The following is a 22,500-nucleotide window of genomic DNA, read 5'->3' as shown; positions in this document are numbered from 1 at the left end:
CCAAGGGTACAGGACGACTCCACTGCATCGAGGGGACTATGGATGGGGCCATGTAATGTGGAATATTGGGCTTGAACCTCATTCCCTCATTCCCTCCCATTGAAAACGCAACCTTAAGGATTTGGAGAGGATCTGCAAAGAGGAGTGGACCAAAATCCCTCCTGAGATGTGTGTAAACCTGGTGACCAACTACAAGAAAAGTCTGACGCCTGTGCTTGCCAACAAGGGTTATTCCACCAAGTACTAAGTCATGTTTTGCTAGGGGTTCAAATACTTATTTTCTGCATCAAATGCAAATTAAGTCATAAATGTTATAAAATGCAGTTTTCTGGATTTTTTTGTTGATATTCTGTTTCTCACTGTTAAAATACACATACTATAACAATTATAGATCACACATTTCTTTGCAAGTGGCCAAACTTGCGAAATCGGCAGGGGTTCAAATACTTATTTTCCCCACTGTATACACACACACACACACACACACACACACACACACACACACACACACAGTCAGAGCTGTCTTTTAGTGTATTAAATGGGCACACACACACACACACACACACACACACACACACACACACACACACACACACAGTCAGAGCTGTCCTTAAGTCTGTTAAATGGCCAGTCTCTCTCACCACCACCTCAGAATCAATGCACATACACAGCTGCATGCAAGATATGTAAGACTACATTCATGTGTGTGTGTGTGTGTGTGTCCCTCCCTCAGGTGACCACCCGTTCGAGTGTGAGTTCTGCGGGAGCTGCTTCCGGGACGAGAGCACGCTGAAGGGACACAAGCGCATCCACACCGGAGAGAAGCCCTACGAGTGCAACGGCTGCGGCAAGAAGTTCAGCCTCAAACACCAGCTGGAAACGCACTACAGAGTACACACAGGTACACACACACACACACACACCACACTCACTGACTGTATGACTATCACTACTGCTGTCTGCCATGCTTCTAGGCTAGCTCAATCAAGCGCAGACAAAGTATCTCAAACAAAACAAACAGCGTTTGTCCCACGGGTCAGGTATCGATCAAGCCATGTGCCACTCTCTTCAGCAGCAGGGGCTCTCTTCTTTCTCTCCTTTCTCTCCTTCTCTCCTCTTCTCTCTCCTTCTCTCATATCTCACCTCCTCTCATCTCTCTCCTCTCCTTTTCTCTCCTCTCTCCTCTCCTTTTCTCTCCTCTTCTCTCCTCTCTTTTTCTCCTCTCTCTCCTTCTCTCCTCTCCCCTTCCTCTATCTCTCCTTTCTATCTCTTCTCCTCTCTCTCCTTTCCTCTTCTCACCCCTCTCTCTCTCCTCTCCCCTTCCTCTTCTTCTATCTCTCCTCTCCTGTTCTCTTCTCTCCTCTCTCTTCTGTCCTCTCTTTCTACTTTCCTCTTCTCTCCTCTCTCTCTATCTCTCTCTCTCTTCTTCTCTCCTCTCTCTCTTCTTCTCTCTCTCTCCTCTCCTCTCTCTCTCTCCTCTCTCTCTCTCTATCTCTCTTCTTCTCTCTCTCTCCTCTCCTCTCTCTCTGCTTGGGCCCCAGACTATCATGTGAGTGTTGGTTGGCACTCCACAGAGTGGAGCCAGGGGGTATTACAGCATGCTAACCACTCCCTGCACGCCTTCAATAAGGGCAGCTGTTAAGCCGCACTATCAGGTAGCCTGTCAAATAATTGGCCTGGTTTTGTCCGCGCAGAGCTGCCTGGTCTGGGGCAGGAGGCAGATAACAAGCGCAGCGACAGGACCGCAGTCAAAAGGCCCCGCACCCCCCCCCCCCCCCCCCCCCCTCGGCCCCCCCAGAGATGAATCATTGGCTTTGGCAGACGCCTGTCGATGCCTGATCAATATTTGCTCTGCAATTCACAGCTCACCAACCCTGCTTTACAGCTGTGGCGGCCGTCTTCGACAGAGTAATCTGTGCCTCTGTGTGAGGTCCCTTTTGCTTTTGTTTTCTCCGGCGCCTTTTTCCTCCTGGTGCTGAGGAGAGACTGGTCTCCCTCCCGGTGAAGCGCCGAGCCCAGTGTGTCTCTCGCGCGCCGTCCATAAATATCCTGTAATGATACGCCATTGATCTGCATCTGTGTCAGTGCAGGAGTGTGGACAGACCAGACCAGACAGTAATGAGCATTAAACATGAGCGCTGAGCGGGAGTGTTAAACCGTGAGCTTGTCCTCGCTTCAGCTCCCCGCCCCCCCATACACACATTCAAGGGCACAAGGTTTCTCTCACACACTCTAGTTATCTGGTGATCTCCAGAAGGTTTGTGGTGATGCTGTGATATCTGTACGTATTGTGAATTCTATTGAATGCCATAGACCTCATAGAGATGACCTGAGTGTAACATGCTGTCTATCTCCCCCCCCCGCCCCCTGCCCCCCCAGGAGAGAAGCCGTTTGAGTGTAAGCTGTGCCACCAGCGTTCCCGTGACTACTCGGCCATGATCAAGCACCTGCGCACCCACAACGGCGCCTCGCCCTACCAGTGCACCATCTGCCAGGAGTACTGCCCCAGCCTCTCCTCCATGCAGAAGCACATGAAGAACCACAAGCCCGAGGACGTGCCCGCGGACTGGCGCATCGAGAAGACCTACCTGTACCTGTGCTTCGTGTGAGCCGGCCGGCCCACCACCACGCACCCCACATGGAGGGGGACGGGGGACGGGGAGGGGGGGGGGAGTATGCCTGTGTGTATGTGTTTGCGTGTGTGTGTGTGTGTGTGTGTGTGTGTGTGTGTGTGTGTGTGTGTCTCATGGTTAAATCAATCCAGCTACAGGGTTTAAGGGCTGGCTAAGAAGAACGGAGCAAAGCAGCGGTGACTGAAGTGGTTTTGTACTCGTGTGTGTGTCTGGTGTTGTGTACCTTTTTGGTGTGTACAGTACTTCTCCAGCTCTTCCACCCACAGTGTTCACAGTCAGGTGTCCGTGGACGTAAGGACGCGCTCGTAAGGCTGACAGTCACAGCTCCATCTCAACCATGCAGGGTGGAGGTGACGACCCCATCGGAGGTTTGGGTAGAGGGGGGGGAAAAAAGAGAGAGAGAAAAAACAGGATCAGTGACGTATTTCATGTGAAAGTGTAAAAAAAATCGTGCCAAGCTGGGGTCACAGTCAGTGGACTTTACCCGGTCACCAGGCGTGGCTCGGGCATGGCGCGGGCGTGGCTCTACTAGCGCATGGTGAGTGGCTTTGGCACTTACTGGTAGACAGAACTGGATTCACCAGTAAAATCATGTTGCTAAGAAGATTAAGTAGTAAAGATTAAAGATTGTTCAGGGATACGAATCATGATGGAAATGGACAAACTTCACAGTAGCAGCACGTTGTGTTGACCTAAAAGAAGAAATATATCTGTCTATGTATGGATGGATCCCACACCTCTCACACACAGACTCACACACAGACTCACACACATTCAGTATATTGTAATCACAAGGACAAAGACGATGCTCTTACGATCTGTCTGCCATTAGCTTCTGCTGCTCATCTTTCAAGCGCATCATACTCAGCCATCTTCATCTTTCCCCAATATTAACCTGCAGGTGTGTGTGTGTAGTGTTGCCTCTCTCCTCTGTGGTCCTCATCAGATCTGTTGAAATTAAACGCTGGCCTGTCTGTGTGTGTGTGTATGTATGTCTGTCTGTCTGTGTGTGTGTGTGCGTGTGTGTTACTTTTGTCTGCATCAGTTGGTGATGCGTGAAGAAGCTTGAACAGGGGTTTCTGAGATGCTAATGGAGTTGCGGTGATGTTAACATCATGTGTGTCCACTCGTGATTAAAAAAAAAGAATCAAATGTGATTGTGAAGAGATTGACAATGTGTCATGTCACTGTGCGTCGGAGCAGGGAACAAAGTGTGCGTGTGTGTGTGTGTGTGTCGGAGTTCGTCTGGCATCCGGCCTCGTGCGCTTTGGAATCATGTTCACTTTTCTTTGTGTTGTTTTTTCGTTTTGTATTTGTTTTTTTTATTAATCACATTTTTACTTGAAATACCTCATTTCTGTGACCTCATGTGCTTGAGTTGATTTTGTATTTGTTTCTGATGTTCTACTGAGTACGGATCAGGAAGTGAGGAGGCAGGGACTCTGGGATTATGTTACCGGCTGCTAGATATAAGCATCAGCAGCCGCAAAGATGGCAGGTTGTTCTGTTTCTGTTTTCTTTTTTTTTTTTTTTTGATATTTGTGTTGTGCATTTCTTACCAAAATAGGTCTTTTTTTTATTTTTTTTTAATCCTACTGTACATCTGTTAATGCTGATGTTTTATTTGGCTTTTCAGTCATCTTATTACGCTACCTCCTCGTTCTTCTCTGTTTGCACAAACATTTGTTGGATCTTTGATTTGCATTTTAATCGAACTTCATCTCATGCTTGGCCTAAGACGTCTCAGTTTTTGCGAGTGTTATTTTGCAAGAATGATTAGTGAGAGTCAGACAGAATTGTTTAATCCCCACCCCCCCCCCTAAACAGCATACACTCCGGTCTGTAGCAGAACGGAAGAGAACATGTTAGCCTTCAGAATGAGATGATGTGTGTTTTCGTTTTGTTTAGTTGTTCTTGCTGACCGGTGTCTGAGGCTTGGGTTCGTGGCGTAAGAGATTGAAAGGGATACACTTGAAGATCACGTTCAATGAATTGCTGTTTTTTATGTGAAAAAATGGTTTTGTAAAGTTGAATCACGCAGGACTTCTGCAGTGATGAGGAGTGTATCATACGGTTGGAGTGTGCTGAAAGTCTTTTTTTTATTTTTTTTTGAGAAAGAGAAAAAAAAAGAGTACAGGGGAAGATGCCTTCCTGCGAGGACATGGGGCGTGTTCATTCTCCAAGGGGCGTGTTAATTCTCCAAGGGGCGTGTTCATTCTCCAAGGGGCGTGTTCATTCTCCAAGGGCCGTGTTCATTCTCCAAGGGGCGTGTTCATTTTCCAGGGGGCGTGTTCATTCTCCGAGGGGCGTGTTCATTCTCCAGGGGGCGTGTTCATTCTCCTGTACTCTAGAAGAGCCACAAGAGGCACTTTGAACAAAAGTATTTTTGTATTACATTAAGGTGTGATACCTTGTAGTCTTTCGAGATTTGAAGAGATGTTTTACAAAATTCTCTCCATTGTGCTTGTCGAGTAAAACTGTATTTTCTGTGCCTCTTTTGCAGATGTTTGTGATGTGAAAATCTCCTGGGTGTTGTTTCTCTGTTGGTGAAGGTACTAGATTATTGTCGTTTGATCCAAAAATGCATATAGCAAGACAAGGAAATCCGACTGCACTCGCGCCAATAACTCTGCTGTTCTGTAGCCCCCTCTAATGCTTACTGTGTCTGACGGAACCTTTGGGGACGGAGGAGTCCAAAGCTGGGAGACAGCGTCTTGTATCTTTGTCTATTTTTGTTAACACTGTGACTTCGATGATTACATGCACAGATATTTTTTTCACAGTAATTCAAGCATCAGTAGAGGATGCGATGTTTTCTACATTTTTGTGTGTGTAATGTGAATCAGGCTCTTTAGTGGGTGGTCATCCTTAATTGTGGAAAATGCACTATACTGAACCTGAACAGCGTAGTATTTGAAGGCATTGTGTAAAATAAGCCCAGTCATCGACACTCCTTTTCCCACTGTGGAGACCTAAATAATCTTCAATTGACGTTTCGGGTCATAATTGGCAGATTATATTTTGGCCTCAGAATCGACTAAATGTCAGAATATGGCGACTTTCATTTGCCATCCCTGGGCTTATACTGACAACAACTTCAAAACAAAAAAAAATCAAAGAGTAACAATATTCAAGTCTTTCTGCCTTGTCTCTCTTGTCATGTAGAATGGACAAAGTATTTTTCTTCTTGCCAGGGAAGTCAAGATTTTTTTCATGAGCCGTTTTTTTTTCTTCCCCCTTAAAGCTCAAAGTTAATGGGCGTGTGTTTATTTCCTTTGATCAATATGTTAGGCCCTATAAAGAAGGCTGTTGTGTTCCATGGTGTTCAGGCTGCAGCAAACACTGCCTTCAGTCCCACACTTTCGCATCGTGTGCATTTGTTTAGAACCTAGAACCTAGAACAATAACACAGTGGGTTTCATCAGCAATAATTCTGTAGGTCTGGGAGGGGGTGGAAAAAAGTCCTGGCTTCCCTGGTCTTGGGTTTGGGCTGGGTCAGTCAGTACCAGAAGCCCAAACCTCCTTGTGTTCCTTGTGCTGAGCAGGAGGTGCTGAGGAGGCGGTTCTGAGCAGGAGGTGCTGAGAGGAGGTGCCATTCATACGCGTGTCTAAGCCCTTAAGAGACTCAGCACACTGAGGAACTCTATTGGACCAAGAGAAACGAAATGTTCTCCTAAAACTTTTTACTTCTGTATTTAGTCTTTGCCCTGTGTTAAACTGAATTAACTTGTCTTTTTTTGTGTTTTTCCTTTTTTATGATTGATTTTATGAAGATGTCTACCTCAGCACCTGTCATTAGTATAATCGTAAAGGTGCCCATTTAAAGAAAATTGTTTATTTGTCCTGTTTATTTTTCCTTTCACTTGTGCACATATCATATCGGCTTTCCCACTCAGTAGCTTTCCGCCAGCCACGGGGCATGTTCTCCGCAGCACCCGAGGGCTGGCTGGAGTGTGAGTTCTGTGTGTGTATGTGTGTATGTGTGTGTGAGTGTGTGTGTGTGTGTGCAGTGATATCTGTGCTGCTGCTGACGGACCTGTTTATATCCCCATGCGTTTTCTTTTCTCTGTTATGTGGGCTCAGACACATCGGTGTAACCTTCAGTGTTCTCTGGAATGTGGAAAAAAAATAAAAGGTAAAAAAGCAACTTTATGCTGCAGGTCTCCTTTGCCATGGTTTTGTCTGTAAGTGAAGTTTGTGCCTTTAATGTTGAAAAGAGTATTTTTACACCCTACTAACGGTAGATTGTTTTGTAGTGATGATTTTTTTTTTTTTGTTTGTTTGTTTTGTATTTTGTTTCACAAGTCCTTTAGAAGATGACAATGTTCTGTTGTCCATGTCAAGCCTGCAGTTAGAAATAAAATAAATAAATCTGTACACTTAACGTCCAAGTGGTTTTCAATGGATTTTTCTCCTCCCTGACTTGCCTTCATTGTAGTCGTCCATCCATCAGCGTCTGCGTGCCTGCGGAATCCCATGCGTTTAGAGGGAATGTGCTCAGGCAGGATCATCTCTGGCTCACAGGCGCCCCCTAGGCGCGAGTAAGGGTAGTGCAAGCTAGCCTGCACCACTTCACTGAAACACACAATCAAGACCTTTGAATTTGAGGTCAGGAAAATGTAGCTATTGTAATCCACTTCACATGGACTCTGAAAAAAGCCCCTGCAAGCATCTGTGCATGGCGTGAGCTAAACGAGCAGCTGAGGAATAAGGCCTGCTTTAAACTGGCCAGAATGTGACCAGACAGTCCTGCACTCTCACCTCACCTCCAGATTACTAATCCCCTATCAGGTGCTGCCTTCCCCAGAGCAGCTCAGTCACAAACAAGAATGCGTTCTTCCCCAGCGAGCTGCTTAGCTCACACGCATGAAATAACCCCAATATTTTAAGTACTTCATGCCGTTTTGGGAGACGTGAAAAATCACACGCCAGCATACATGGTGGGCATACAGGCACACACAACACACACACACACAGGCACAGACATGCATGTGGCCCAATAACAATGTCCTTAGAAAGAAAAATAAAAAAAGGGTTTGTCTCTATTGCACACACAAAAATAAATCTCTCTTTCTAGAAAAGTCAAGCTGCATTTTATATTCAATGATGAGAACGATCATAAACACCTTTCACAGCTAGTGTTCTGAACACACACACACACACAAAGAAAACACATTTCTGTTGATTCATTTGTGAGAGGCTTTCCTCCATAGTGTACATGAGGTGGAATACATCACCAGCAAATAATATATCAAAAAACAACCCTGACAAAAAAAAGCAAAATGCGGAGTTTCAGTTTTTCCTCTACGGTCCCTGTATCAAACAACACACACACACACACACACACAGTTTCAGTTTTTCCTCTGTGGTCCCTGTATCAAACAACACACACACACACACACACACAGTTTCAGTGTTTCCTCTGCGGTCCCTGTATCAAACAACACACACACACACACACAGTTTCAGTGTTTCCTCTGCGGTCCCTGTATCAAACAAATAACAGGTGAATAAAACCCCAATGTCGGCCTCTGACACGAGGGAAGCGCCGGGCCTCTCAGCACCTGGCCGGGACAAAGGCCACGCTGTTCCCTCGGAGCAAGTCCCACCTTTTCACTCGTCCTGACCCTGCTTGACATGACACCGGGCTTTTCAACAATCCCTAATTATGACCTTTGCCAGGCGGCCACTCATAACTGCTCCCGGCAAAGAGGACACTGTGTTGGCACAGGTAAGGCTGTTACTAAGCAACCAGCACGCTATCAGAGACAAGGTGGGGGCTATCTTTGGAGATGGTCAGCCCCCCCCCACAAAGAACTGGTTCAGCCCGCTGGGCTAGGCCCCCTGTGCCCCCCCCCCCTCCTGCGCAAACAACGGCTTCATTCTTTCAGGCCGCTGCTGACCTCATTGTCTCTTTGTGAAGCGAAAATCCCGAGTTGCATTCTGACTAAATGGCAGTGAGCACGTCGGACAGCTGGGAGAGCGGAGCGGAAAAGAGCGGAGTAGAGCATCTCGGCAGCGCATGGATCCCTGAGGCGTAGTGCTGAGGAAGACGACTGCCACATCTTCCTCCACAGCACCCCACGGCAGACATGGTGAGAGCCTAACACAGTGAGAGTGACTGGGGCAGAGGCTGGGGCAGAGGCTGGGGCAGAGGCAGGACGCCGGGAGGTAGGGTGTGCTGAGGTGGGCAGTGTGTTTCAGGTAAACAGATCAGGTGCATGATGCTTGTGTACGGTATGCAGCATACAGTGAGTAAAAACTTGTTGGTTTTAAAGTTCTCTAATATCTAATATTTAATTATTTGCGGAAGACACGGAAAGAGGATTTGTTTTTAGGTGATGACTCCTGAAATGAGCTGTGCGTGTGTGTTGGGCAGATGGGATTAGGAGTGGCTGTGGTCCTGTGTGTTGCAGAGCCTGGGTGCTGATTCACTGTCTGTCATCGAGAACCCGGCGGCCATCGGGCCCACGGTGTATGAGGGAACGCTGGAGGTGCCAGCGGGGGTGGGGGCAGCTCAGGGCCCCCCTGCCTGGGTCGGGGGCGCGGGATCACCAAACCAAGGCAAGCCCTCAGCAATACATTCACAGTGCATGGACATTTACTAATTTACTACAGAGAAAGGAACAGTACAGTACTGACATACTACAGAGAAAGATACAGTTCAGTACTGACATACTACAGAGAAAGGTACAGTACAGTACTGACATACTACAGAGAAAGGTCTATATTTTCATCAGTGTGTGTCTTCCATGGGCAAAGCCATTCTGCTGGTGTTATCTCTGTGCTGTTAGCACCTGTAGCATCACCTAGGCCACACCTGTGCACCTATCCGCTCATCACAGCAGGTGACAGTGGATCGGCTCCGTCTCCGGCGCCGACGCTGATTTGGGCCCGAGCTGGGCCAGCCCTGGCCCAGAGTCGGAGCTGTGTCTCCGTGACGATTAATTACAGCAGCACTATTTAACAGAGGATGGGCACAGCAGGCTGGTCTTCCTCCGGGGGGGGGGGGGGGGGGGGGGGGGCAAGTCTTCAGATAAACATCAGCACGCAGTAGTTAGTCCGCGGCTAACAAGCGCTCGCTCCTCTCCCCCAGTGTTTCACTCGTCGGCAGGGAAAGCGGCGGCACAAAGGCTGCTCCGGCTCCTGGCCGCGCTGTGTGTCCTCGGCCTGCTGGGGGGAGTGGCCGTGGGAGTGTGGTACATCGGTAAGTCTCCCCGCCGCCACGGCCACCTCATCTAACACCATTCAGCCACATCAATATGACCTTTCCCCAAAATATACAACAATGAAGATGTACTGGGGCCAGCTGTGATCAAGGCAGATATGCATCATCCACTTATCAGACAGAAAGCTGTGATTATTGTGTTTGGTGTTAGGCGTAGAGGCCTCTCAGTAGAGAGTGAGTGGGCATGTAATGGCAGATCAGTGGGTGACCTGTAAGTGTGGCGTTTGGGCACGGGCTTCTAACCAGCGTGCTGAGACAAACCAGATGGGTTCTGTAGAGTGTCTGGGGCTTGGGTGCATATTTGTGTGTGTGTGTGTGTGTGTGTGTGTAAGAGAGATAGTGTTTGCAGTGCAGTTGAGTTTGATTCTGAAGTATCCAGGTTCAGTTACTGTGAAATAACTGGGATTTAGATCGACCTGTGTGTGTGTGTGTGTGTGTGTGTGTGTGTGTGTGTGTGTGTGTGTGTGTGTGTGTGTGTGTGTGTGTGTGCGCGTGTGTGCATGTGTGTGTACCTTTACTTGCAGTGAAGCTGATGTTGAAGCCTACCTCCTCTCAGAGCCCGGCTGGGCTAGGGGACACAAAAGAGACGTCCTTCTGTAATGTGACAGAGGACATAGCTGTGGCAGACCCCCGCAAAGGTGAGTGGACGGCAGGTTCTCTGAGCTCAGGTCCGATTGTCTCCATGGTCACAGTCAGCCCAGGCAGGAGGGGAGAGTGGGGAAAGAGATGTAAGCTCTTCATTGATAGAAGCTTAACTGGTGTTGCAAAGCAAGCTACTGTACGAGTAACCCACTATAAAATTAGTCTCTGAAAACTGAAAAAGACAATATAAAAAGCAGTTACTAAAGCCTTTTACAAATATACTAACCTCAGTGTCACGACATTGCAGCGATTCATGTGTTCTTTTTGGTGCGGCTTCTTTTGATTCAAGGCTACTCTGCCAACTGGGTTAGAGAAAATCTAAGTAAAAATCAATCACAATATCGACCCCTTTTTCCAGTTATCTGTACCATTTAGACTGTTCCCTGTACTCTATTGTAGTGTGTTTTCCTGTCTCTGTGTTCGGACGTATTTAGTCTGAGGGGATTTTCAATGAATCAGGTTCAGTTTTTTACAGGATCAGTGCCGAGAACTCACTGCTGGAGATCCAGCTGGAGAGGCTGCCCACCTGGCTGCCCGTCTGCTACGAGCGCTGGAACTCCTCGCTGGGCACTCTGGTGTGCCGACAGCTGGGCTACCTCAGGTTAGCATAGATAAGGTCAGCAAGGCTTCCTCAGGTTATCATTCAGGTTAGGATATCTAGAGTCAACTCAACAACCTCAGGTTAGTTGGGCTACCTCAGGTTAGCATAACTAAGGTCAGCTAGGCTACCTCTGGTTAGTATTCAGGTTAGAATAAATAAGGTCAACTGGTTAGCATATCTTAGGTCAGCTGGCTGGGCTGCCGGGTTAGCATTCAGGTTAGCATAACTAGGGTGTGCTGTTTACCTCAGGTTAGTAAAACTAAGATCAGCGCTACCTCAGGTTAGCATTGTGATTAACATAAATGAGGTCAGTTTGGTTACCTCAAATTAGCATATATCAGGTTAACGGGGCATCTTACATATCCTTAAACTAGTATTCAGTTTTGTAAATTTAAGATAAACTGGACTGTCAGGTTTAGCATCAGCATGTCTCAAAAAAGATGGCCAGGTTAAAATGTCTTCGGGTTAGTGCCAGTTGTCATTTGCATGAGCGTAGCATTTGTCAATTATTAGAAGTCTCAGAGCAGTGTTACTCATGTCAGCACATCTCATTTTAAATAGCGATAATGCTATAATAATCATTTTAATATGCTTTGATTAGCATACTTCTCAAGTCATGCAGAAAGGTCCTTTCCTATCATACTTAACGTCAGGCAGTAGGCTAAGGTTATTATCAGCATACTTAAGGTCACTAAGGTGGTTAATTACTTGTGAAAACATTTCATACTCTACATTTCATGGTGATTGATTTTATCAACCCCTGCCTGCACCTACTGTTGCTGTGCCTCAGAGCCATGACCACCTAATCTCCCCTCTAGGTTGACCAAACATAAAGGAGTCAATTTAACTGACATTGGACCAAATTACAAAGATGGGTTTGTTCAGATCACCTCAGAACACAAGGCCAGTCTGGAGAGCTTATGGCAGTTCAGGTAACCCCTGCCTGGAAACCAGTTTCATTCAGCATATAAAGGCTATGTGAGCACAAATTCAGATGTAGAAATATCTATCTCTTTTTTCCCTTTTCTCTCTCTAAGGGGAAGCTGCAGCACAGGAAAGGTTATAGCTCTGAAGTGTTTTGGTAAGCAAAAAGACATTTCTAACTCAAGGTTCCTCTACACAGTTTAGTCAAGTTAATGACATGTCACCCATCCAATTGTGTGTTTGCATATGCTAGTGTTCATATGTGTGTGTGTCTGTCTGTGCATGTGTGTGTGTGTGTTCTCCTAGAGTGTGGCACTCGCGCCAAGCTGCCTCGGATCATCGGGGGGGTGGAGGCTACGCTGGGCAGGTGGCCGTGGCAGGTGAGCCTCTACTACAGCAACAGACACACCTGTGGAGGCTCCATCATCACCAGCCACTGGATCATCACCGCAGCGCACTGCGTGCACAAGTGAGAACGCTCAGTCCTAAACACACACACACACATATACAGACACACACACACACACACATATATACACAGACACACTCACACACACAATATGTATTAACAAATATTCAGGAAAGTTGTTGCATGCTAATTTAGAAGTAATCTGGCTAATTGTGTTCCTGCTTGGTGTAATACCCCCATCTGGGCTCTAGTGTCTAGAAGGCTGGTGTCTGACTGATGGATATTGTATACAAACACAAAGCTGACATTCCTTTCCATGAAGAGTGGGGTATTTTATTTGTTTATTTTTTTTGTCAATTTGATATTTTTCTTTTTTAACAAAGTAGTTTTAACTTCTGAGTAGCTTTAGTTCACCGAACTAGATTTCTTCCTAGGGTAGCTTTGCTGGAGTTCAACGTCCTCCAGTGTGAAGTCATTGGTAGCTTGCAAGGCTATGCTTTCAGAGTAGCTTCCTCCAGTGTGGAGTCATTGGTAGCTTGCAAGACTATGCTTTCAGAGTAGCTTCCCCAATGTGACATGCTCTACTTCCCACCTGATGCCTCTACGGAGGGCTTTTAGCTGGGTTCTGACGCCTCTACGGAGGGCTTTTAGCTGGGTTCTGACACCAGGAGCACACCTGTGCACACCTGTGCGTGGTTTCAGTGTGTGTTACAGTGTAGAGGGACACAGTGAGGATGTTTGTCCAATCTGTGTGTTTCTGTGTAGAGGGACACAGTCAGTGTGTTTACATGATGGTATAATTCGAATCTTTGCTTAGTCGGACTATGCTATCTTTTGGGGCAAGTGCTATTATCCCAATATACATGGCAGTGAATAAATCGAATCATTGGCCGAAAGCATGTCATATCCGATACGATAGGTGGCGCTGTTTTCATTACAACTAGTGGTGATACAGCCCTTTCCGCTTGACCTCTTCACCACTACCAATAACAACAACAGTTGATTGAGCATGAATCGCGTCTGTTCATCGGTCCAGAAATGCGTGTTGCCTCTTGGGTTGTTTGTTTGTTTGTTTGTTTGTTTGTTTCTGCCGGGCCGATGTGTTTATAAGTTACATTATTCAAAGGTGAAAGATAAAAGGCGAGAGAAACGCACGCACATTCACACACGCGCGCAAATAATGGGTTACAGCCTAAACGCATTGCCCTTCTGCCAGTTGCATCAAATTGTTTTAGTACTTCTTCGCTGTCGATTTCCAAATCTGTGTGAATATTCATGAGAGCAAGTCCAGTCAGTCTTTTCGTAGATAGATACAAGACCTTCAGGACGCAATGAATGTTTGGGTAGAAATTTGCCGAACTTTCCAGGGCTTGATAAAGTTCACTGCGTAACTCATTTAGCTGTTTCCAGCTCTGTATCTGCATCGTCAACGCTGGGCATTAGTTGTCTGTACTCCGATTTTATAGTTTCCCCATTGTAATAAATATGCGTTCATGATATATTTTTTTTCTTCTCGCGTAGCAGAAGGTACGCACAGTGCGTACGGCTGCATGCGCCACTGGAACTCTGTGCAATTAATACAATACATAATAGGCTAATTGATACAATATCTCCTCGTTTGAGTGTGGTTGTTTGAGTGCAATGGGAGTGTATGATCGATGTTGTCTATAAAGGTATTTAGGTAAAGGTATTTACGGGAAAATATCTCGATCCACCTGTCACGTCTCTGTCTTTAGAGGGCAGCGCCAAATAACCGAACAAAACTCAACTCACGCTTGCCTCACGGGCACAATACCAAATTTCATCATATTTGATAAAATGAAGGACAAATTAGTTGTGAATAGTATCACCGAGTTTGACAGGTATTGGTCAGGTAATAGCCGAGTGACAGCTGATTTGCTTTCTGATTTGACAGTACTTATTCGTGGGTTTTTTCAGCGCCAGATAACTGAACAAAACTAAACTCACGCGTGCCTCGCGGGCACAATACCAAATTTCATCATATTTGATAGAATGAAGGACATATTAGTTGTGAATAGTATCACCGAGTTTGATAGGTATTGGTCAGGTAATAGCCGAGTGACAGCTGATTTGCTTTCTGATTTGACAGTACTTATTCGTGTTTTTTTTCAGCGCCAGATAACTGAACAAAACTAAACTCACGCGTGCCTCGCGGGCACAATACCAAATTTCATCATATTTGATAGAATGAAGGACATATTAGTTGTGAATAGTATCACCGAGTTTGATAGGTATTGGTCAGGTAATAGCCGAGTGACAGCTGATTTGCTTTCTGATTTGACAGTACTTATTCGTGTTTTTTTTCAGCGCCAGATAACTGAACACAACTAAAGTCAGGCGTGCCTCCCGGGCACAATACCAAATTTCATCATATTTGATAAAATTAAGGACAAATTAGTTGTGAATAGTATCACCGAGTTTGACAGGTATTGGTCAGGGGAGACGGCCCAGTGTTCCGAAAGCCCGATATTCCGAAATCTCAATATTCCGAAAAATAGTCCCCCTGGCAAAATTTAGAAATATTTTAAGTGGCACAAAACACACACAGCATTTCGTTTGCACAGCAGAGCGGAGACGCTCACCGGGCTATCACGCATATAACTTTTCCTAGGCAATATTTGTTAACTTAGCCTACTCTGGTTTTGAATATGGGGTAGGCTACCACTCATGCGAAGGAAATCACCGGCAGATTGTCGCAGGACATTACGCAGATCTTGTCAAGCACTGACAAAGCATGCATGCGTTGGCAATCATAAAAATATTTTTGTATCATCGCGATGCAAATGCATGTGTGTATAATAATATTCTGAATTCAAGTTAATGCTTGTGAAATAAAGGCATTTATATGTTTATGATTGTGTGATTCATTGGGATGTGCATGTGGGCTATAGTGGTTCACGTTGCTGTACTCACAATTTCGGAACAGCGGGCTGTCGGAAAAATGGGCTTTCGGAACATTGCCATGGAACCTTGGTCAGGTAATAGCCGAGTGACAGCTGATTTGACAGTACTGCTGTTGTTTTAAGCAAATAAAATGTGGGACGTCCTTATACGTGTTTAAGGAGGGGTTGTAAAGGTGCTCATATCTTCGGACCTCTTCTGTTATGTTTGTTCATAATCAACAAGAAAAGGCTTGTGAGACAGTCTGCAGGATATTCATAAAAAACCGTGTCATTAGTATGAACAGTTGAGACAACTTATCCCTCTTTCGTCTTCCGGGTCACGACCTGGCAGGGAGAGAGGGAGCATGCGCAAAGACGCAAAGTCCAGTTCCTTATCCAATTCACCGTTACATGCCGCAATAGTCGAACTATCAACTGGATCGGATCGAGTTATCCAGGGGTGTTAGTCCGACTATGTGCGGTCCGACTACGATCCGACTAAGGTGCTTACATGAAACGGATAATGCGATTTCAGTCCGACTAAGGCAGTTATTCGAATCCATGTAACCACGGTCACTGAGGATGTGTGTGTGTTTCTGTGACGAGGGACACAGTGAGGATGTGTGTGTGTGTGTTTCTGTGTGTCTCTGTGTAGAGGGACACAGTGAGGATGTGTGTGTGTTTCTGTGACGAGGGACACAGTGAGGATGTGTGTGTGTGTGTTTCTGTGTGTCTCTGTGTAGAGGGACACAGTGAGGATGTGTGTGTGTTTCTGTGTGTTTCTGTGTGGAGGGACACCGTGAGGATGTCTGTGTGTTTCTGTGTGTTTCTGTGTAGAGGGACACAGTGAGGATGTGTGTGTGTTTCTGTGACGAGGGACACAGTGAGGATGTGTGTGTGTGTGTTTCTGTGTGTCTCTGTGTAAAGGGACACCGTGAGGATTTCTGTGTGTTTCTGTGTAGAGGGACACAGTGAGGATGTGTGTGTGTTTCTGTGTAGAGGGACACCGTGAGGATGTCTGTGTGTTTCTGTGTGATTCTGTGTAGAGGGACACAGTGAGGATGTGTGTGTGTTTCTGTGTAGAGGGACACAGTGAGGATGTGTGTGTGTGTCTCTGTGGGTCTCTGTGTGTCTCTGTGTGTCTCTGTGTGTTTCTGTGTAGAGGGACACAGTGAGGATGTGTGTGTGTTTCTGTGACGAGAGACACAGTGAGGATGTTTGTCCAGTCTTTGTGTTTCACAGCACTTACCTAATGTTGGTTGCTTGCAGACAGAATGGTAAAAATACCATGCTGGTTTGAACGTAACGTAATTAAAACACAATCAGTACCTAAAGATACTATCTAAAGCAGTGTGTATTTAACATTATAGATTTCATAACTGTGCCTACTTGGCGGTGAACACATGATGTTGGCAATGTGAGTAACACTACCTAGCAAGTTATTTAAAGGTGCACTCCTTGATTCTGGCAAAATGGCAACAGCAATGGCAGCGTTCTGGTAACAGCAACATCACCCCTCCCTTCGCAGACAGCCAGAGAAATGACAAAAAGTGTAATGGAGCATATTGGAGGACTTCATCTTTAAGACATAATTGATTGCATATATAAACATGTCTTTTTTTTATGGCAGCTACAGACTACCTCAAGTGTCCAGTTGGGTGGTCTATGCTGGGATTGTGACTCGAAACTCAGCCAAGATGGCGGAGTACACAGGCCATGCCGTGGAGAGGATCATCTACAACAAGAACTACAACCACAGGAGTCATGACAACGACATCGCACTGATGAAACTCAAAACGCCTATGAACTTCTCAGGTGACTGTTATATTGGTCAGGTGACTGTTATATTGGTCAGGTGTTTCAGTGGGATTCTTTTTTAGTTATGAATATGAAGTGTTTGGTTCGACATTGTTTTCAGAAGTAAATTGTTCTAACTGAAGTTTTTAGTAATTCAGTAACATGCTTATAGGCACTCTGTCTAATAGGTATCTCCTATTGTAACAGATATATTCATGATTTCAGAAAATATTCACACTTACTTTGTGCTAGTTACTAGTTAATAGTGAGCGATTCAGTGGAATCTCAAATACCACAGTATATTCTAGGCAAGGCAAGTTTATTTATAGAGCACATTACTTACACAGAGGCAATTCAATGTGCTTTACATAAATGAAAGCAAAATGAACAACCAAAGGAAAAATAAACAATAAAGATTTGAAAAACAATAAAATATGTTTAATATAGTATATATATATATATATATATATATACAGTATATACAGTATATGTAAGCATATATATATAAAATAAATAAAGGAAAGTACAAAGTACATAAAATAGAAAAGAAAGTACAATTAGCTCAAACTAAACTGAGCAGAGAACCATAGAGCAAAAGCCTGAACTGTCCTGAACACATTCAGCAATGGAGCCTGAACTGCCCTGAACACAATCAGCAATGGAGTCTGATTTTCAGAGAAAGGCCGGAAATGACGCTTCGCCGTAAGCCCACAACGCCACGTTCCTGTCGGGGATGACCAGAGGTGCAGTAAGAATAGAGTGCAACCTATGCATTTAAAAAATGGCTTCATTTGGGGCACGTCTAAGACCTTCATTTGGGCCACGTCTAAGACCTTCATTTGGGCCACGTCTAAGACCTTCTGGCAGCTTGTTCCAGTTGCAATGCAGCATAACAGCTAAATGCTGCTTCACCTTGTTTAGTTTGGACCCTGAGCTCTAACAGCCGGAGTGATCAGTATGTTAAAGAAGACACAAAACAATTCTCAGAAAGGGCCAAGTCCTTAACCATAACAGAAGAAAGGTCGATGCCTTTAGAAATGAGCAGATCCATAGTGTGGCCTTGACTGTGCTCCGGGTGCTCCACATGCCACTGCTGCAGAGACAAACAGGGTCAAGTAGTGCCAAGACTTCTTTGTTCTCAATGTCTATGTGGAGGGTGATATCCTCTGTTATACATTTGTAGAGTACCTTGGAGGTCTGTAAATGGTTAGAAATATAATTCTGAGAGCACCCTTCAATATGAAGCAGAGGTTTTCAAAATAAATGAAATGAGCAAGTGTGGTCTCTTTGCACTGGAATGCATCTTTCAAATAAAGCATTTACTCCTGCCAGTCTGGCATGTCATTTGAATCATACACAGGAAAAGATGTTCAATTCCTCGTGCTATTGGTTGGGGATTTCCCACAGCAGCCACATGCAAGTACTCATAACCAACAGCCTTGCCCATGTATTATAACAGGGTGCACTACAACCATCCTACCGATACTTAACAATACTTAGCAACAACAACAAAGATTTCTTTGTGAGCATTTCACTGGGGTTGTCAAGTGGGCACCTTCCTTTGTCAGTGTTTCATTAAATTAGGCTCAGGACACCCCCAGAAGGCTCAACAGTATTAGGCCCACGACACCCCCAGAAGCCTCAACAGTGGTATCTGGCGTCCCAGACCCACCCCCTCCATACTCACAATGGGTTAGGATACATGCCAATACCAGGGACAACAACAGATACACCTCAAGATACACCTCGAAAGGATTTCACCTGCATATCTCAGTGTCTGAATGATGCACTGTCTAATTATCTAAACATCACTCTCATTATACTATGGCATGCCACAAGAGTATGAACCATGGTTACTGGTGGTTAAGGTAAGGGCAGGAATAAGATACGAATCCCAGGTTAGGGTAATGGAAGGGGTTGGGGGTGTTAGAGCCTGCCCACTGATGCCCCTGTGCTCTAATGCGCCTGGTGCATGTCCCTGTGCTCTAATGCGCCTGGTGCATGCCCCTGTGCTCTAATGCGCCTTGTTGAACTGCTTCTACTGGATTCCACTTCTTCCCTGTTTTCACCCTTGGAGGAGTGTTCTTGTTTTCACCCTTGGAGGAGTGTTCTTGTTTTCACCCTTGGAGGAGTGTTCTTGTTTCACCCTTGGATCAGTGTTCTTGTTTCACCCTTGGAGGAGTGTTCTTGACTGCTGGATGCTAAGACTATGACAAAGAAATACTGAGACAATGTGGCACCCCAAGCTCTTTCTTAACTGCCTTATTCATGATTCTCTCAAATGTCTCCGCCTCTGTAATACGCCGTCAAAGGCCACCTTAAGCGTGGCAAAAGCCCAAACTGCAATTTCTATTAACCATACAAGGTCTACTCAATGGTATTCATGGCATTAACAATTACTTATCTAAGCTCTTTGACCTGTCCTTGGTCACTCAATGTGGAATTGTACCAACTCCTCACCGGTTTCTCTACAATAGACGGAATCACCTCACCATCCATACAGAAACCCTTTTCCACCAGTTTTCCCTTACTGATAGAAACACGTCTACGATGTGCTAGGTTTCACTTTCGTCCTTGCCCATATTCAGAAAACTGAACTTCACTGGTGCTGTCTCCGTAAGAACAGTAGCACTGCCTTCTGCTAACCTTCTGCTCAGTAAGAAACTGAACATCTAAATTGTAGGATATTGTAGTGTCATTGACTGAGAATGATTAGTTGGCTAGAGATCTGATGTTAAGTAGAGCTAGCTTTGTAGAGATAAGAGAGAGAAAAGTAGAGCTAGCTTTGTAGAGATAATAGAGAGAGAAGTGGAGCTAGCTTTGTAGAGATGTTAAGTAGAGCTAGCTTTGTAGAGATAATAGAGAGAGAAGTAGAGCTAGCTTTGTAGAGATAATAGAGAGAGAAGTAGAGCTAGCTTTGTAGAGATGTTAAGTAGAGCTAGCTTTGTAGCGATAATAGAGAGAGAAGTAGAGCTAGCTTTGTAGAGATAATAGAGAGAGAAGTAGAGCTAGCTTTGTAGAGATAATAGAGAGAGAAGTGGAGCTAGCTTTGTAGAGATAATAGAGAGAGAAGTGGAGCTAGCTTTGAAGAGATAATAGAGAGAGAAGTGGAGCTAGCTTTGAAGAGATAATAGAGAGAGAAGTGGAGCTAGCTTTGAAGAGATAATAGAGAGAGAAGCTTTGTAGAGATAGTAGGAGCCCCTGGGGCAGTCCGAGGTCATCATTATACTGGCAGCAGATTACACTGGGTTACCTCATAAGATGCATGCACTCAATTCCTTCTATTTCTAATCAACACAGGAATAAAGAACTTAACAGACATACTGGGTACTACACATTACAGGGTCAGACCTGTGTGCTGCCATATAATGACCACGTTACTCTCTGTGTCCATGCAGACACCGTCAGACCTGTGTGCTGCCATATAATGACCACGCTACTCTCTGTGTGTCAGTCCTGTGTGCTGCCATATAATGACCACGTTACTCTCTGTGTGTCAGTCCTGTGTGCTGCCATATAATGACCACGTTACTCTCTGTGTGGCAGACACCGTCAGACCTGTGTGCTGCCATATAATGAGCACGCTACTCTCTGTGTGTCAGTCCTGTGTGCTGCCATATAATGACCACGTTACTCTCTGTGTGTTCTCAGACACCGTCAGACCTGTGTGCCTGCCCAAGTACGACCTCGACCTGCCTGGAGGGACCCAGTGCTGGATCTCAGGCTGGGGATACACTCAGCCTGACGATGGTAATAACAACCACACACACACTCACACGTTTGCTCTCACACACACACACACACACCGTGCTCAGGGTCAACTTTCCAAAAAATGTGGACCTTGGAACTTTTTATGGCATTCAAGACCCCCTGTCCTCCCAGACTTGAGTGCCCTTTCCGGGCTTTAACAATCCACCCAACTCCCTTTCTCTCCGTGTCAATCATTAATGCATGTTATCCTATCAGAAAGGTTGACTTAGGGTTAATGTTGGGAGAAATCCAAGTCATGACCCCTTTCAGATAAGACCCTGTCGCCATCTTCTCCGTCGTGTGCGTTGGCATTGACTGAAGGCTCAGGAAAGGTTAAAGTTCATGCAGACCTCATGGCCGCTGGTCACCCCCATAATGCACTGCTGTCCTCCAGTTCATATTCCAGATACGCTGAAGGAGGCGCCGGTGCCCCTCATCAGCACCAAGAAGTGCAACAGCTCCTGCATGTACAACGGAGAGATCACGTCCAGAATGCTGTGTGCGGGGTACACGGAGGGCAAAGTGGACGCGTGCCAGGTCGGAAAAACACACACACACACACACTTAAACATACACACACACACACATGCATGTACACACACACACAAACATACACATACTGTGAAGCACACTACACACACACACACACACACACAAACACACACTCAACACACTCAACACACACACACACACACACAAACACACACACACACACACACTCAGCACACACACATACACACACACTCAGCACACACACACACACTCAACACACACACACACAGACACACGCACACACACACACACACTCAGCACACAGGCCAACGTTGTTTCTGTCAGCGGGTTGGTGTGTGCAGCTTTAACAATGCTTCATCTCAGACCCATCCACAGGGACTCTTCCTCTCCCATTCATCTGGGGCATTTCAGCGTCTCAAATGGGCTAATAATCAAATCATCCCTGCCCAACACTCTCACAGCTTTTCTCATCACAAAATAATTTGTTCTTGAGAGTAAACATCACCAGAGATGTCAGCACTCACTCATATGAGAGTTAGAAGCAGACTGTCACTCATATGAGGCACGATTAGAAGCAGACTGTCACTCATATGAGAGTTAGAAGCAGACTGTCACTCATATGAGGCACTATTAGAAGCAGACTGTCACTCATATGAGAGTTAGAAGCAGACTGTCACTCATATGAGGCACGATTAGAAGCAGACTGTCACTCATATGAGAGTTAGAAACAGACTGTCACTCATATGAGGCACGATTAGAAGCAGACTGTCACTCATATGAGAGTTAGAAACAGACTGTCACTCATATGAGAGTAAGAAGACGACTGTCACTCATATGAGGCACGATTAGAAGCAGACTGTCACTCATATGAGAGTTAGAAACAGACTGTCACTCATATGAGGCACGATTAGAAGCAGACTGTCACTCATATGAGAGTTAGAAACAGACTGTCACTAATATGAGAGTTAGAAGCAGACTGTCACTCATATGAGAGTTAGAAGCAGACTGTCACTCATATAAGAGTTAGAAACCGACTCATATGAGAGTTAGAAGCAGACTGTCACTCATATGAGAGTTAGAAGCAGACTGTCACTCATATA

At 45.5% G+C, this 22,500-nt stretch overlaps 2 protein-coding genes across 3 annotated transcripts in view; both read left to right on the top strand.

Moving 5' to 3' along the window:
- zbtb16b (zinc finger and BTB domain containing 16b) overlaps positions 1–7,017 on the top strand; it is a 59,887-nt gene extending 52,870 nt beyond the window's left edge. For both annotated transcript variants that reach the window (XM_031583590.1, XM_031583589.2), the window contains exons 6-7: positions 734–901; positions 2,380–7,017. In XM_031583590.1, coding sequence (XP_031439450.1) covers positions 734–901; positions 2,380–2,609 — 398 coding nt within the window. In that variant the 3' untranslated portion in view covers positions 2,610–7,017. The remainder of the gene's footprint in view (positions 1–733; positions 902–2,379) is intronic.
- Positions 7,018–9,670: 2,653 nt separating this feature from the next.
- Positions 9,671–22,500, top strand: part of tmprss5 (transmembrane serine protease 5) — a 16,721-nt gene continuing 3,891 nt past the window's right edge. The window contains exons 1-9 of the mRNA XM_031583591.1: positions 9,671–9,840; positions 10,386–10,499; positions 10,969–11,104; positions 11,923–12,036; positions 12,142–12,185; positions 12,335–12,497; positions 16,971–17,155; positions 20,789–20,887; positions 21,282–21,424. Of these exons, the coding sequence (XP_031439451.1) occupies positions 10,394–10,499; positions 10,969–11,104; positions 11,923–12,036; positions 12,142–12,185; positions 12,335–12,497; positions 16,971–17,155; positions 20,789–20,887; positions 21,282–21,424 (990 nt within the window). The 5' untranslated portion in view covers positions 9,671–9,840; positions 10,386–10,393. The remainder of the gene's footprint in view (positions 9,841–10,385; positions 10,500–10,968; positions 11,105–11,922; positions 12,037–12,141; positions 12,186–12,334; positions 12,498–16,970; positions 17,156–20,788; positions 20,888–21,281; positions 21,425–22,500) is intronic.

The sequence above is a fragment of the Clupea harengus genome, chromosome 17 (genome assembly GCF_900700415.2).
Source record: "Clupea harengus chromosome 17, Ch_v2.0.2, whole genome shotgun sequence".
Lineage (NCBI taxonomy): Eukaryota > Metazoa > Chordata > Actinopteri > Clupeiformes > Clupeidae > Clupea > Clupea harengus.
The sequence above is the reverse complement of the archived record's forward strand: the minus strand, read 5'-3'. Positions and strand labels throughout refer to the sequence as shown.